Here is a 17,034-nt window from a genome sequence, read left to right on the forward strand (position 1 = left end):
TGGGCCAGTCCTGGAGTCTGGGGAAGGCTCCGACGAGTGCTCTGCGTCAGAGGCAAAGATGGGGCCAGGGCCGTATGACAGTTATCAGCTGCCTTCGGAGTTGGATATCAGTGAGGCAGAAGAACAGCTGGAGCCTGTTCCCAGTGTGCTCATGCGCCGAGCTGCCGGGAGAAAGGAGCACCTAAGGAACAAGGGTCGACTTGGGAGTAAAGCCAGAGGCGGACGGTGAATGGCCCCTCCCATAGGGAATAAAGAGGAGCGAAAGGGTTGCAGGAGACAATTAGTTCAATTCATTAGAGTGAAGATCTGTTCCTGACTTCTTGCCAAGGATTGTCTGCTACAGAGTGGCGTTTGGAAGATATCGGCCTGGCAGCTCTCCAAGTCTGATAAAGGTCTGTAGTTGAAATCTCTTGAAAGACTGTTAACCGGGACTTTGCTGGCGAGGAAATCTCTTTAACCTAAATAAAAGAGCTTTTATTGGCACAAAGAGTCTGCTTCATACTCTTGGGAAGCCTAGGTCAGAACACCGCAGAAAGACATCTGCCTACAAATTTTATATTTGTATGCCACAATACGTACAAAGTAGGAGGGGGGGGACAGGCTGGGGCTACCGCTGAGGCTACCGCTGCTCTGAGCTGTATTGTTGGATTATGACTTCCCCATCAGCGGAAGAGAAATGCAATAAATATCTCTTCCCTTTCAAAATTTAATGCAATCCAACAATGTTCAATTTGCACTGGATGCAGAAACATGGTTAAAACGCCATTCGACATTGTAGCAAATCCTTTTTGAGAATTGCTTGCGGTATATAATTGTACTTTCCACCTGATATTGGTCTGCTGCCATGTTTTTCAGAAAGCCCCATCAATCTTCTCTCTTGTCTGGAGACTCAGATATAGAAGAAGAAACGGGTTTAGAGTTTGCATTGATCCCTTTCTCAAATAGAAATTCCCTGGTCCTCCCCTGCCACTTTTCATTTAATGACCTATGTTCCTTGGGTTTGCGACAGCAACTGGGATCATCTTGCGAAGAGACACAGTCACACAGTTTTGGTCCCAGTTGCCATCGTAACCGGAGGACTATCTGTATTAGGTATGTTGGCTGCCTTGATAAATATATTAAATTAATAAATATATAAAAGCCAAATACCACTCACTCATCACAAAATCTCCAGAATTGTAAAGCCTACGAACTTGAAATTCGGCACGTATGTTCCTCTTGGCTTCTGGGTGCTTGCTAAGAAAGGATTTTTTGAAATGACCATCAGATCATCAGTATTTCTTATACAGTATTATGCTAACACGCTCGATGCTAAGGAGTTAGATGTTCTACTCTCCCTCCCCACCTGAAAGGAACTCTGTTCCAACTGCCAGTTGCCTTATATGGGCATGGCCAATATGTCATCCGGCCTGCCGGCTGGGAATTTAGACATTCTACTCCCCCTCCCCACATGAAAAGAACTCTGTTCCAACTGCCAGTGTCCTTATATTAACACACACTGATGCTAAGGAGTTACACATTATACATTAATTTTCAAGCTTTAAGTGTCAAAGTATCAAGTCCGACCATAACTACTCATTAAGTTTTAAGCTTCGTCAATTTATCAAGCCCGATCACATAGTTTCATAGCGAAGCACGGGTATCCAGCTAGTATTAAATATAATAGACAGTCCTTGACTTACAACCATAATTGAGCCCCAAAGTTCCAATTGCTAAGCAAGGCAGCTGTTAAGTGAGTTTTGCCCCCTTTTTACAATCTTTTTTTTTTTTTTTTGCCGCAATGGTTAAACAAGTCCCTACAGTTGTTTAAGTGAATCGTGTGGCCGTTAAACAAATCTGGCTTCTCCCATTGACTTTGCTTGTCGGAAGTCGGCTGGGAAAACCACAAATGGCAATCACATGATCCCAGGCCACTGTGGCCAGTTGCCAAGTGCTTGAATTTTGATCGTGTGACCATGGGGATACTGCCACAGTGATAAGTGTGAACGTTGGTCAGAATTTACTTTTTTCAGTGTCACTGTCAAGAGCCCTAATGGCAACGTGGTTAAAGTGCAGTATTAGACTTAGAATAACTTTATTGTCACTTTGAATGTACACTAATCAGCGTACATTAAAACGAATACATTTTAATTGTATACAGCTCTCAAAGGCTCACCACCTCCAATATGCATTACATAAACATGACAAGATAGATAGATAGAGGATGGATGGATGGGTGGGTGGGTGGGTAGGTGGGTGGGTGGGTAGGCAGACAGACAGACAGACAGGTAGGTAGGTAGGTAGATAGATTGATTGATTGATAGATGATAGATAGGTAGGTAGATAGGAAGGTAGCTAGGAAGGAAGATAGATAGGTAGGTAGGTAGGTAGGTAGGTAGGTAGGTAGGTAGATAGATAGATAGATAGATAGATAGATAGATAGATAGATAGATAGATAGATAGATAGATGATATAGATGATAGATAGATGATAGATAGATGATAGGTAGGTAGGTAGATGACAGATAGATAGATAGATAGATAGATAGATAGATAGATAGATAGATAGATAGATAGATAGATAGATAGATAGATAGATAGATAGATAGATAGATGATAGGTAGGTAGATAGATGATAGATAGATGATAGATAGATAGATAGATAGATAGATAGATAGATAGATAGATAGATAGATAGATAGATAGATGATAGATAGATAATAGATAGATGATAGATAGATGATAGGTAGGTAGATAGATGATTGATAGATAGATAGATAGATAGATAGATAGATAGATAATAGATAGATGATAGATAGATGATAGATAGATAATAGATAGATGATAGATAGATGATAGGTAGGTAGGTAGATAGATGATAGATAGATAGATAGATAGATAGATAGATAGATAGATAGATAGATAGATAGATAGATAGATAGATGGATGATAGGTAGGTAGATAGATGATAGATAGATAGATAGATAGATAGATAGATAGATAGATAATAGATAGATGATAGGTAGGTAGGTAGGTAGGTAGATAGATAGATAGATAGATAGATAGATAGATGATAGATAGATGATAGATAGATGATAGATAGATGATAGATAGATGATAGGTAGGTAGGTAGATAGATAGATGATAGATAGATAGATAGATAGATAGATAGATAGATAGATAGATGATTGATAGATGGTAGGTAGGTAGGTAGGTAGGTAGGTAGGTAGGTAGGTAGGTAGGTAGGTAGATAGATAGATAGATAGATAGATAGATAGATAGATAGATAGATAGATAGATAAAGTGTCATGCCCCAGTTGGACTCTGACTGAGATGGAAGACGAACAGCTGACAGAGAACAGAAAAGCGGCTCTGTTGGCTGTGGAGGAAACTGGGGAAGGGCAAAGTCAGGCTGGGCAGAGCAGGGGAGAGGTAGAACAAGGGAGTGGGGGGTTCAGATCAACAAGGCCCGCCCCCTCCTCATCCTAGGGAGCGCAGGGAAGAACGCAGAAGAGATCAACTGGGGTTGTGTGGCTTACAAGGAAGACAAGGGCCCCGATTCCCTTCACAAGGCACACCTGGGGATGGAGTTTAAAGGAGAGGCAATTGGGAGGGGCATTTGTCGGGAACAAACACTTGAGTTCACCTAGTGTAGAGTTGTGGCCTGCATCCCTGGCGTTCCTCCCAACTGTTGGAAGTATTCACGACCTTCTGTGCATTTATCTCCTCCTGCTGGAATTATCCTTTGCTCCTGGGACTCCCGATCTTGCCCTCCTGGAGTGATCGAGTGATCGACTGCAGTCATTCTGCTTACAGTGTTTGGGCTCCAGGTTTGTGGAAGATCTTTTCTCCAGGCCAGAGAGTGAAAGAGACATTGGGAGCCCAGTTGGTACCAATAAAGGGATTCATACCAGTTCTCTGGCTGTGTTGCCTTTGTGGACTTCAACTCCCAGAATTCCCCAGTCAGCCAGCCAGGGAATTCTAAGAGTTGTAAGTCCACAACTCTTAGAATTCCCTGGCTGGCTGGCTGGCTGGGGAATTCTGGGAGTTGAAATCCACAAGTCTTAGAGCTGCCAAGTTTGGAGATGCCTGGCATAGCAGGTCTCAACCGTTAAAGGTTAAGCTTGAGTTAAGTTAACTAATTAACTAACTAAAGTTAGGCTTTGGGGGTTATGTTTTTTGTTGCCTGCAGAAAGCTTTTCCCAGAGATGCTTTTTTTCAAGAGGCAACAGGTCATCACAGAAAATTATTGCAGACAAAACTCGAGTCCGATCCTGACATGGTCCAGACTCAGCCTTCCATCCTTCTGAGGTTGGTAAAATGTGGACCCAGATTGTTGGGGGCAATATTCAAATAATGCTTCTACAATGTAAACCGCCCAGAGAGTGCTGCAAAACACTGTGGGGCAGTATACAGAATAGAATAGAATAGAATAGAATTTTATTATTTGTATGCTGCCCTTCTCCAGGAGGACTCAGGGCGGCGAACAATTCAAGGGGGAAAAAGGGGAACATAAAAAACAAAATACAAATAATAAAAGTAAACAACAGTCGCACAACCATACATGTCGAGAGGGGAGGGAACTCATCATCCCCAGGCCTGCCGGCAAAGCCAGGTTTTGACGGCTTTTCGGAAGGCCTGGAGAGAGGTGAGGGTCCGATATAAACCTCAATGCTGTTGCTAATGTCTATTGTAACTTCAAACGAATGGTTGTAAATCTAGGACAACCTGTAGTGGCAGTGTTGATACAACGAGGTGTGTAATACAAGTTGGGATACTCCTATCACTGCCCCTTCATTTAATAATCAAGAAAGAAACCACTCAATCAACTCCCATGTTTCAGAATTAAGTGTACTTTTACTGATTACAAACGATGAGAAGCAAAGCAAAGCTGAATCTGAATAAAAAGGCGCGAAAGCAATAGATATCAATACATGATCCACTCACCTCCCCTTGGTACCCCAGTCCATAGTCCAATCATAATTCAACCCAACTGTCAGGTGGGAGACAGCTTCAAAAATCATCATCAGGGTGGAATGCTGGACAATTGGCCTTGGCGGGAAACTCCCTTCCTTCCACGTGCGCAAAGAGACGGTGAGAATAACTCCCAATAAACAATCCTCCAGGACAGAATGATTCCCTCCCCAAATACCATGCCCTCCCTCCCCGTTTCAATGGCAGCCGAAAAGCAGCAGCAAAGCAGAGGCTGACAACTCCTTTGAGTATGAAGATATCATGTGAAGAAGGGCTGCAGGATTTGGGCTTGCCTATTCTAAAAGAAAGAAGAATTAGGGGCGACGTGATAGCAGTGTTCCAGTATTTGAGGGGCTGCCACAAAGAGGAGGGGGATAAAATTACTCTCCAAAGCATCTGAAGGCCAGACAAGAAACAAGAGTTGGAAACAAATCAAAGACGGGAAACAACCTGGAATTAAGGAGAAATTTCCTAACAGCGAGGACAATTAACCAATGGAAGAACTTGCCTTCAGAAGCTGTGGCTGCTCCATCACTGGATGCTTTTAAGAAGAGTCTAGACCAGGGATGTCAAACTTGATCTCATTGAGGGCTACATCAGGTTTGTTTTTGACCTCGGAGGGGCGGGGTGTGTGTGGTGTGGCCCGAGGGTGTGGCCGGGCCGATGTCACTCATACAGGTTCCGTTTTCGACTGACAGCCTCCTGCAACTTCCTGCCAGCGAAAACAAAGCTCCGGGAGGTCGTACAAGGCCCACCTGGGCTCCATTTTCGCTGGAAGAAGCGCCGTAGGCTGGTTCTTCGCTGTTTCCAGGGCGGGTCCATGGGCCAGATTAAGCAACCCGGCTTTGAGTTTGACACTCCTGGTTTAGACAGTCACTTATCTGAAATGACATCAGTTCTCCTGCTTGAGCAGGGGGACTGGACTAGAAGACCTCCAAGGTCCCCTCCAGATTCCATTCCATTCATTGCAGAATTTGTTTTAAAACTAGCCCTGCGGTTTGCAGCTGTGCTGTACTGAGTAGGAAAGAGGGGAGGAATGGGAAGAAGAGGGGAAGGGTAAAGGGGAGGAAGGGGAAGGAGAGAAGGGAAAGGAGAGGAGGAAGGAAGGAAGGAGAGAAGAAAGAGAAGAAAGGGGGGTAGGAAGGAGGGAGGGAGGGAAGGAAGGAGAGGAGAGAAGGAAGGAGGGAATGTAGGAGAGAAGGAAGGGGGGAAGGAAGGAGGAAAGGAAGGGGGAAAGGAAGGAGAGAAGGAGAGAAGAAAGGAGGGAAGGAAGGAAGGGGGAAAGGAAGGAGAAAAGGAAGGAAGGAGGGAAGGAGAGAAGAAACGAGGGAAGGAAGGAGGGAATGTAGGAGAGAAGGAAGGGGGGAAGGAAGGAGAGAAGGAAGGAGGGAGGGAAGGAAGGAGGGAAGGAAGGAGAGAAGAAGAGAAGAAAGGGAAGGAAGGAGGGAATGTAGGAGAGAAGGAAGGGGGAAGGAAGGAGGAAAGGAAGGGGGAAAGGAAGGAGAGAAGGAGAGAAGAAATGAGGGAAGGAGGGAAGGGGGAAGGAGGGAGGGAAGGAAGGAGGGAGGGAAGGAAGGAGAGTAGGAGAGAAGAAACGAGGGAAGGAAAGAGGGAGGGAGGGAAGAAGAAATAGGACCGTTGTAAGATAAGATGGATCTATGGGATGGTAAGAAAGCAATCTTCAAGTATATTGTCAACTGTAGGGAAAAAATTGTTATAAATACATATTATTAATAACAGTTATGAGATCATATAATTGTGAATGTATATATGAAATTGATAAAATAATTTTTTTTTTTTTTTAAAAAGAGTAGGATCTTTGATTTACCTGTTCCAGCCGCTGAGTCTTTAGTTGGCTGATGCCTGTTGGTTTCTTTCCCGTAGATCATCTGGAGGCGCAGTTCCTGGCAAGCAACAAACTTCCCACCAGCCACGCCCAGGTCAATGAAGAAATTAACGTGGCCTCTTCTGATAGCGAAGTGGAGATTGTGGGAGTTCAAGAACATGCAAGGTGCTTTTTCCTATTTGCTTCTGGTTTTTAACTCTGGCTATCATTAGAAAGCTGGAATAAGTTTTTCAAAATGAAGAACGTTCGGCTTATGTTTTTGCCTGCCTGCAGGTGGTTTTTCCCAAAGTTGTTTTTTTCAAAAGGCAGCTAGCTGGACTCCCTTTGTTTTTCCTCGAAGGCGTTTCGCTTCTCATCTAAGAAGCTTCCTCAGTTCTGAAGAGTCAGAATGGAGGAGCTTCTTGGGTGGGAAGCGAAAATGTCTTCAAGGAAAAATGAAGGAAATCCAGCTGCCTCTTGGAAAATTCAGAACTGAAGAAGCTGCTCCTCCAAGATGGTTTCTTCATCCCTTGAAGAGTCAGAAGTGAAGCAGCTTCTTGGATGGGAAGCGAAACTTCTTCAAGGAAAAACACAGAAAGTCCACTTGGCTCTTGAAAAAGCACCTTTGGGAGAACCAGGACCTGGATGACTGAGAATCTCCATAGACAGGGCTGATGGCTTATTTCTTTTCAGATTAATTTCAGATGTATAAGCAGCACTTATCTATCCGTTTTTTAATGTATGGAATGCTGGGGATAAAAGCACATGGCACTTATGATAAAGCAGCTTATACCTTAAACCAGTTATGGCGAACTGCATGCATTTACACACTAGAAATTCGAAGATCAGCTGACCAGTGGCCTTTTGGGGGCGGCGTTTTCAGACTGTTTTTCTAATATTTTGGGGCCAAAAACAGCCCTGAAAACGCCCCCAAAATGACCTGTTTTTTGGCTGTTATTCAGGTCATTTTCAGGCTGTTTTTGGGGGAGTTTTTTAGGTTGTTTTCCGGCGCCCTGGTACCTGTGAAGACCAGCTGGGCGGCACACATGTGCGTGTCGGAAACCAGAAAAGCAGCTGGCAGTGGCGCGCGCGCTCACAAAGTGGGTCCCGCATGCCACCTCTGCCACGCCTGCAATAGGTTCACCCTCACAGCCTTAAACCCTCAAGTCAAGGTGGCGCAGTGGTTAGGGTGCAGTACTGCAGGCCACTTCAGCTGACTGCAGTTCTGCAGTTCGGCGGTTCAAATCTCACCGGCTCAAGGTTGACTCAGCCTTCCATCCTTCCGAGGTGGGTGAAATGAGGACCCAGACTGTGGGGGGCAACATGCTGACTCTGTAAACCGCTTAGAGAGGGCTGAAAGCCCTATGAAGCGGTATATAAGTCTAACTGCCATTGCCGTTGCCAAGTCAACTCAGGGTCACCCTACCAGGAGAGAAGGGCAAGCAGTAAAGAGATCTTTTTTTGCAACAGGAACGAAGTCGCTCACGCAGCAGGGGGACAGAGAATCCCAGACCTAGGGAGAAGTGAGAGGAAGGCAGAGAAAACCAATGAGCTGCCAAAAGGAAAGGCCAGCAGCAAGAGTGAAGAACTCTATGAGCACAGGTGCCAAAACAAGCTATTCCTCGTCCTCGTTTTTTTTAGTTAAAGCCAAACTTGCAGAATTGTGTTCGTTCTCCACATACTAGCACAGGGGTCTCCAAACCTGGCATATTGAAGACTTGTTGACCTACAACTCTTAGAATTCCCTGACTGGCTGGCTGGGGAATTCGGTTCCACCACAAAACCGCGGTCGACTAAAGCGCGCTCGACGAAACCGCGTACCTGACGTCATCACAGCGCGACGAAAAAAGCACGCTGTGAGCGCTAAAGTTAAAATTAACCCCTAACCCCCCGAAACCTAACCCTAAACCTAACCCTAAACCTAACCCTAAACCTAACGCTAACCCTTAACCTAACCCTAAACCTAACCCTAACCCTAACCCTAACGCTTAACCTAAACCTAACCCTTAACCTAACCCTAACCCTTACCTTAACGTGAATCGGCTTGCTTTCAAAGCGCTTTTTAAAGCGCCCGCGGTCGCTGTTGTCGCGCTGATGATGACGTCAGCGACGCGCTTTAATCGGGCGCGCTTTAGTGGACCGTGGTTTTGTCGTGCCACGGGGGAATTCTGGGAGTTGAAGTCCACAAGTCTTAGAGCTGCCAAGTTTGGAGATGCCTGCCATAGCAGGTCTCAACCATTAAAGGTTAAGCCTGAGTTATGTTAACTAATTAACTAAAGTTAGGCTTTGGGGGTTATGTTTTTCGTTGCCTGCAGAAAGCTTTTCCCAGAGATGCTTTTTTTCAAGAGGCAACTGGACCTTCTGGTTTTTCTTTGAAGACGTTTCGCTTCTCATCCAAGAAGCTTCTTCGGCTCTGATTGGATGGTGGGGAATAGGAGGATTTATCCTCCTTGCAGACCGCTGGTCATTTGCCTTCTTTTAGAGAGTTATTGAGGCCACCTGGAGGTTTATCGCTGTCCTCAGGGTCACCTGAGTAGTACAGATAGTTCCTGTTGCAGAAATAGCAGACTGCAGGAACCATTTGCACCACTCAGGTGACCCTGAGGACACAGACAAGCCTCCAAGTTGCCTCCATGAATCTCTAAAAGGATGCAAATGACCAGCTGTCTGTAAGGAGGATCAATCCTTCCATTCCTCACTATCCAGAGCTGAAGAAGCTTCTTGGATGGAAAGAGAAATGTCTTCAAAGAAAAAAAACCAGAAAGTCCAGTTGCTTCTTGAAAAAACACCTTCGGGACAACCACGACCTGGAGGACTGAGAATCTCCCTAGACATTCAACCATTAAAGGTTAACACAAAAAGATACTTCCCCTTTAAGTGTTCCCTTCCTGGAGAGGAGAGCTCTGAATCAAATGCAGATGTCCAGCCTAGAAGTGCAGCCCTTCAGTTCTCCAGCCTTTTATAGGGTGCAGTGAGTTCTAGTTCAGCCTCCTGCCAATAATATTAATAATATTTTAATTTTAACTAAAAGGCTATTGGGGGAGGAGGAAATAGATGTTATTTTTTTCAGCTGTTAAAAACAAGCCTCCAAAGCTAACAGAAAGGGATAAGGCAATCCTCAGCTTACAACCACAATCAGAACCAAAACTTCCGTCACTAAGCGATATGGCTGTTTAGCGAGTCGCACTCGGTTTTATCAGCTTTTCTCCTGCGGGTGTGAATCGATTGACAAGATTGGCAAAGGGTTGCGGTGGCGCAGTGGTTAGAGTGCAGTACTGCAGGCTACTTCTGCTGCCTGCCGGCTGCCAGCAATTTGGCAGATCGAATCTTACCAGGCTCAAGGTTGACTTAGCCTTCCATCCTCCCGAAGTCGTTAAAATGAGAACCCAGATTGTTGGGAGCAAGAGGCTGACTGTAAACCACTTAGAGAGGTCTGTGAAGTGGTATATAAGTATAAATGCTATTGTTAAATTAATCTGACTCCCCCCCCCATTGATTCTGTCAGAAGTCTCTCTTAAATAAGATCACAAATGATGATTACCTGATTTCGGGGCGGTGCATAAACCCTGCCAGTTGCCAAGCACCTGTATTTTGATCTCTCTCTTTCTCTCTCTCTCTCCCCCCCCCCCTCTCTCTCTCTCTCCCTCCCTCCCTCCCTCCCTCCCTCCCTCTCCCTCCCTCCCTCCCTCTCACACACACATTCACTCACTCTCTCTCTCTCTCTCTCTCTCTCTCTCTCACACACACACACACACAACTGTGATGATCAAAAATGCATTAGTCACTTTTTCCAGCTCTGTCGTAAAGAGAGTCACTGTTGCAGTGAGAAGGGAAGCATATATGTTTAATTCAGCCATCAATTAAAAGGCTCATAAAAAGAATGGTTGTAAGGTGAGGATAATCCATGCTGCAGTGCCCTTCTAAAAGATTTGCGAGTGGTCCAATTGGACTCAACTTCTTGTTATGGCCAAGTCTACCGTATTTTTCAGAGTATAAGATGCACGGGAATATAAGACGCACCAAGATTTTGAAGAGGCAAATTAAAAAAAAGTTTTTGCACTCTGCAGACCTTCTAAAAACGGCCCGTTAATGAAAACAGATCTTTTTTTTTTTAAGGACACAAATAACCCTTAGGAGGCTTATAGAGTGTTCCTGGGGAATGCGGAGGGGGGGGGGCAAAAACCAGCAAAAACCGGCCCATTTTTTGTTTTAAAAAGGGTAAGTATAGCCTTTAGGAGGCTTAAAGAGTGCTGGGCGGGGGGGGGGCAAAATTGAGCAAGAAAGGGCCCATTTTTTGCTCATTTCTGCCCTCCCCAGCACCCAGGAGCTTTCTGAAAGCCGCCTAAAGGCAATGCACGGCCATTTTGGTGAAAGAGGCGGGGTTTCAGGAAGCAAAAAATGCTGTATTCAGTGTATAAGATGTACCCAGATTTTCAGCCTCTTTTTTCAGGGAAAAAGGTGCGTCTTATACTCCCAAAAATATGGTATTTCTAATTTCATGAACTTGAGGAAGTATTGCCTGAAACAAAAAATCTATGTATTGATCTCATCTACCCTATCCCGTTAATGGCACGCTTAAGATTCTAAAGATGTTTGATAGAATTATGTCTTCCGTATTATCAACACTTTGGGCAAATCGCCAAGCATCCTTTCTGTAAATAGTGATCCCCTATATCTTTCAATTCCTGAGATTTTGGGTGAAAATCCATTAGCTTGTGGACTAGCCACTGTTCTCTCTTCCTAAGTCCCACCCCTTCCCCAGTAATGAAGAGATTATTAACATTAGCTTTGATGTTGTATCAGTTCACACAAAAATAGGAATAAAAATCAATAGGATTCTGTAAATTTGGAGGATCGTGCAATCAGTTGCTCTGGGTTGACTGTTGGCTGGAGGTGGGAAACAATGGCCCTTTTACAAGCGATGGACTTCAACTCCCAGAATTCCTGAGCCAGCCAGGGATTCTGGGAGTTGAAGTCCACAGCTGGTAAATTTGTATTGTATTTATTTTATTGTATTATATTGGTCTTGTATGCCGCCCACTCCTGAAGGACTCCGGGCGGCTTACAATAAACAAGGGAAAGGGATAAATAAACAGTAGACAAACAACAATTTAAAATGCACAACATTCATAGTTACCGTGGGGCTGGCTATTTCAGCAGCCCCCCAGCCTGCCGGAGCAGCCAGATCTTAGTGGCTGTGCGGAAGGCCGGGAGGGTAGTAAGGGTCCGGATCTCCACGGGGAGCTCGTTCCAGAGGGCTGGAGCTGCAACAGAGAAGGCTCTCCCCCGGGGAGTCGCCAGCCGACATTGGCTGGCAGATGGAATCCGGAGGAGGCCTAGTCTGTGCGATCTGATCGGTCTATGGGAGGTAATTGGCAGGAGGAGGTCTCTCAGGTACCCAGGTCCGATGCCATGTAGGGCTTTATAAGTAACTACTAGCACCTTGAAGCGAGTCCGGAGACTAATGGGTAGCCAGTGCAGCTCGCGGAGGATAGGTGTAACGTGGGTGTACCTGGGTGCACCCATAATCGCTCGCACGGCTGCGTTCTGGACTAGCTGAAGTCTTTGAACACTCTTCAAGGGCAGCCCCATGTAGAGCGCGTTACAGTAATAAAGGAGCCATAGTTGCCCACCACTGGTATTGGCTCTTACCATTTTCATATTTGCCTCCCATATGGTTTGACCCAGAGGTGGGTTCCTACGTATTCGGTCCGGTTCAGCCGAATACGTTGTAACTCCGGCGGACACGTGACCACACCGCTTCTATGATCATTGGCGCCATCTTGATTTTCTGCTCTGCCCAAGCGCAGAACAATCTTCATTTAAAAATGCAATTTTATTTGTTTTTTAATGTTGTGTGCATGCGCAGATCATTTTAAATGAAAATGCGCAAGCGCGTAGAGCAGTGTTTCTCAACCTTGGCAACTTGAAGATGTCCGGACTTCAACTCCCAGAATTCCCCAGCCAGCGAATGCTTTTTACTACTGAACCGGTAGTAGTGGAGGCCGGAAGCCACCCCTGGTTTCACCTTGCCTTCCCCCCCTGCTGCCTCCCCTTCGTGTCTGCCAGCAGCAAGCGTTTCAGAAATGACAAATGTCACCCCAGAACATACTGGAGGTGGGTATTCGGTTTCACCAAGACGAGCCGTTGATTTTTCTCAACTTAGCCAATTTAAACCATTCTCTACCCACTTCCTGCTCGTATTCCACATACTCCTCGACATACGGCCACAATTGAGCCCACTTCCTGCTCGTATTCCACATAGTCCTCGACGTACGGCCACAATTGAGCCCTAGAGTTTATGCTGTGGAGTGAGACGTTTGTTACACGGGTTTTGCCCCTTTCTCGCCACCGTTGTTAAGTGAATCACTGCGGTTGCTAAGTCAGTAAACCAGTAGTGAAGTGAACCTGGTTTCCCCATTGACTTAGCGAAGGTTGCAAAAGAGGATCACATGACCATGGGGCACAGCAGCGGTCATAAGTACGAACCGGTTGGCCAAGCACCTGAATTTTGATCACGTGCTCGCGGGGATGCTACAAAGATGGTCACTGTGAAAGACGGTCATAAGTTGCTTCTTTTCAAGGACCTGAACTAAATGAACTGTTGTAAGTCACAGATTTATTTAATAGATTTCAAAACCACCAAATAAAATAGATTTTGTTTAGTATTTATTTAGTACATTTGGTAGGTTTTAAAACCACTCGTCTCTCTCTCTCTCTCTCTCTCTCTCTCTCTCTCTCTCTCTCTCTCTCTCTCTCTCTCTCTCTCTCTCTCTCTCTCCCCCTCCCTCCCTCCCTCTCTCTCTCTCCCCTCTCTCTCCCTCTCTCTCCCCCCCCTCTCTCTCTCCCTCTCTCTCCCCCTCTTTCCCCCCCCTCTCTCTCCCCCTTTCTCTCTCTCTCTCTCCCTCCCTCCCTCTCTCTCTCTCCCCCTCTCTCTCTCTCTCCCTCCCTCCCTCTCTCTCTCTCCCCCTCTCTCTCTCCCTCTCTCCCCCTCTCTCTCTCCCAGCGGGACTCGGGGCAGCATTGAGGCATATCCCGCGTGCATACAAGGAGAACCACCAGTGCATATTCAAGAACATGTCTCCTTTTGCTTTGATCCCAGATACGTCCATCCTCGTGGAGGCGTGATCCAGACAGTGTCTTCCCGGAAACACGGCTCAGGTCTGCAGTGCCCCCGGCAATCAGAAACATGGACAGGTGTGGCCCCTCCTCCGCAGAATTGGTCTTCGCCCCCCGAAGTGGTAGATCTGACACTGGACGAGGACAGCCGACGGAAATACTTACTGTAATGCAGTAAATTTTTCACGGTGTTTTTTTCTTTTTCTTTCTTTTTTAGTTATTTAGTCCTTTCCCCACACTTTTTTTTTTGTGTGTGTGGCACAGAAGTTTCTGGATATCGGCTTGGTGTCCAAAGCCTCTGCTCCGAGCGGTTTTTTTTGTTTTTGTTTTGGAAGTCTTTAGACTCCCTTGGGAAAGTTCCCTCCTCTGCCTCTGCATTCCCCCCCCCCCCTTCCTACCTTTAGAACTGCAAGGTCACCAGACGTTTCTTTGAACGAAGAACACTTTGCTTAAAACAAAGGGAGCTTCCCGTCAGCACTGAACTTCAGAGACAAGCTTCCACACGGTTTTTGTTGTTCTTGTTTTGGTTTTTTAATTCTGTGTCTTTCAGTCGGAGTGCTGGTGGATGGGAGCACCACGATCTCTTCTCGGTCCCACCCTGTAAGAGAGAGAGCGAGAGCTTAATGCCGGCTGCTTTAAATCCTCGTCTCTGGCAGTGTGAGCATTAAAAGGACACTGCTAGCCCAACAGGCTCCCGGTTCTGAGTATCCTCATTATAGCGTAAATTGGGGTGGGGAAAGCTTAACGAGCAGCGAGTCAGGACCAGGGGCCTCCAGATGGCCGATGGATTCCATCGTATAGAAAAGACCAACAGGCCCCCAATTTTGTTTCAAATTCAGGAGTGAATTTTCAGATGCACTCAGATTTGAGTTTTAGAGTAGTAGTGCATTTTCTTATTAATTCCCCCACCCCTCCTTAAACTACTGTATCCCTATTGGTCATTTGGCTTGGCTTGCTACAGTCTCTCTCTCTCTTTTTTTTTAAGAACGAGCGCAAGGAAGAAGGCAGTTTCTCTTTTCTGATCTCAGCTGTATTTGACAGAGGGGGCTCAAACAGTCAGGGTTGTAGCGGCAATCCCATATCTGTGGGGTTATAGACAGTGGTGGGTTGCTGCCTGTTTAACAACCGGTTTGGGGAGCGCGCGATTTGCACACACACGCAGCACTAAAAATGGAGCATTTAGAACAGAGGTCCCCAAACTTGGCAACTTTTAAGACTCGCGGCCAAGTTTGGGGGCCCCTGATTTAGAAGCTCAGCTGTTTACCTTCCAAGTCAGCAACGGTAATTAGAACAGCGAGGGTGGGGGGGGAGTCAGCTGTGCCGCGTGATTGAGATGAGCTAGAATGCAGGAAATAAAGGACAGGATAGGGCAGGGGCGGGGCCAGCTGATCGTCGGAGGTAACCGGTTCGCACGAACCGGTCCAAACCGGCTGAATACCACCTCTAGCTAGAGATACATGATTGTAGCGGGTGAGAACTAGAGGCTACAAACAAAAGCTGTTAAAAAGTCAACCCACTCCCAAGTTCTGCTCTTCGCTGAGAAACCTTAATGGGATTTGGGGGGGTTGCTGAGCACGGACACCCCTTTCCGAAATCTTTCTCTTCCACGACTGGAAGAAGCTCAGTTCTGTTCCTTCTCAGGATCGCTCTCTGTAAGATGGAACCGAGGAGGAATAAAATAGGGCAGACGCCGATCTCTGCATGGCGAGCACATCGGAATAAAATCCAGGCACGCGTTGGTATGGCATCCATGCAAGGACAGGCCACACTGCTTTGCCTGTGTTAATTGGAATGTTTTGAAAAGCATATCTGTTACCCAAACAGAGAACCAGAGGAAGGTCGGGTGTGTGTGTGTGTGTGTGTGTGTGTGTGTGTGTGTGTGTGTGTGTTCATTTCAAGCTTATTTCTATCCGTTTGCTTTTAAAGCGTTTAACACGAAAGCCGCCGCTTTACTTTTACACCAGTCTCTTCAACTCTCGAATCTTCTTCTGAGTTTTTTGTTTAAACTGACCTGGGTTTCACCACCCAATTAAGAACGATGCTGCTTGCATGTAGAACGCCTCCCGGGCCATAAGCTGTGTTGTCTTCTGCAGAGGTTAACTTTCGCTGCCTGTTGAGATCATCCTTATTCCCTCGGGGCGGGGGGGGGGGATAATGGAGGCCCTTATTCCGTTCGTAACAGTGGTGAGTTGCAGGCGGTACTCCCCGGTATAGGAGTACCGGAGCCTGCCCGAAGCACTGGGTACCATTCCGGTATGGTGCTCTGGAGGGCCTATCGCCCACCCAAGCTCCTTACCTGTCCTTTAAGCCTTTGGCGCTTCTGCGCATGCGCATGGCATATATGACACCTGCGTGATGCTCCGCCGAGCAGCTGGAGTGTCGCAGAGGCTTGCGGAAACATCACTGGCAAGTACAATGCATATGCGTGCGCGCATTGCGCGCATCCATGTGAGTGACGGGGCTGTTCCAACCGTACTAGTTGGAACAGAATCTAGAACCCACCACTTGTGCAGAAGGATTAATGTCATTGGGCAAGCTGGCCTCAAACACGCCCCAAGTGTCAGGAAACAGTAGCACAGAGGTTATCACAGCCCCTAAAAATCCTTGGATGTCCTGGTTACTGTTCATGCATGACGATTTGTGGCATGATCTCACTTTACATGAAATGTCCTCAATAACTGGCCGCCTCTGGGGGAGCAAATGCTGGTCGGTGGGCCCTTTGCATATACTGAGAATAGTACCATGTTTCCCCGAAAATAAGACAGGATCTTATTTTCTTTTGACCCCCGAAATAAGCCCTTGGTCTTATTTTTGGGGAGGTCTTATTATTTTTGAGGTGCAGGAGGTGGCAAGTGTGGTCACCTCATGGTTGCTGCTGTGTTGCAATGTTTTCAGGAGGGGTTATTTTTGGGAGAGGGCTTATTTCAGCACATGTGCTCAAAAGCCCAATTGGGCTTATTATGTGGAAGGTCTTATTTTCAGGGAAACAGGGTAGTTTAAAGGAAGCTTTCTCTATTCCTGCACCCACTCCTGTAGAAAAGCCAGGCTCACAAATCAGGAAGATTTCCCCTTCAAATTGGGTAAAATAAAGTGTTAAGAGAAACAACCCCACATTTGCTCAGATTTTTTAAAAATAAA

At 46.2% G+C, this 17,034-nt stretch overlaps 1 protein-coding gene across 4 annotated transcripts in view; it reads left to right on the top strand.

Moving 5' to 3' along the window:
* Window positions 1–16,037, top strand: part of ARK2N (arkadia (RNF111) N-terminal like PKA signaling regulator 2N) — a 63,992-nt gene extending 47,955 nt beyond the window's left edge. For 2 of the 4 annotated variants that reach the window (XM_087715284.1, XM_087715285.1), the window contains exons 5-7: window positions 6,837–6,963; window positions 8,248–8,379; window positions 13,880–16,037. In XM_087715284.1, the coding sequence (XP_087571410.1) occupies window positions 6,837–6,963; window positions 8,248–8,379; window positions 13,880–14,066 (446 nt within the window). In that variant the 3' untranslated portion in view covers window positions 14,067–16,037. The remainder of the gene's footprint in view (window positions 1–6,836; window positions 6,964–8,247; window positions 8,380–13,879) is intronic. The other 2 variants (XM_087715286.1, XM_087715287.1) reach the window with 1 other exon arrangement.
* Window positions 16,038–17,034: the final 997 nt, after the last annotated feature.

The sequence above is a fragment of the Thamnophis sirtalis genome, unplaced genomic scaffold, assembly GCF_051295495.1.
Source record: "Thamnophis sirtalis isolate CommonGarterSnake01/CBP01778 unplaced genomic scaffold, rThaSir2_p1.2 scaffold_5, whole genome shotgun sequence".
NCBI classification, from domain to species: Eukaryota; Metazoa; Chordata; class Lepidosauria; order Squamata; family Natricidae; genus Thamnophis; species Thamnophis sirtalis.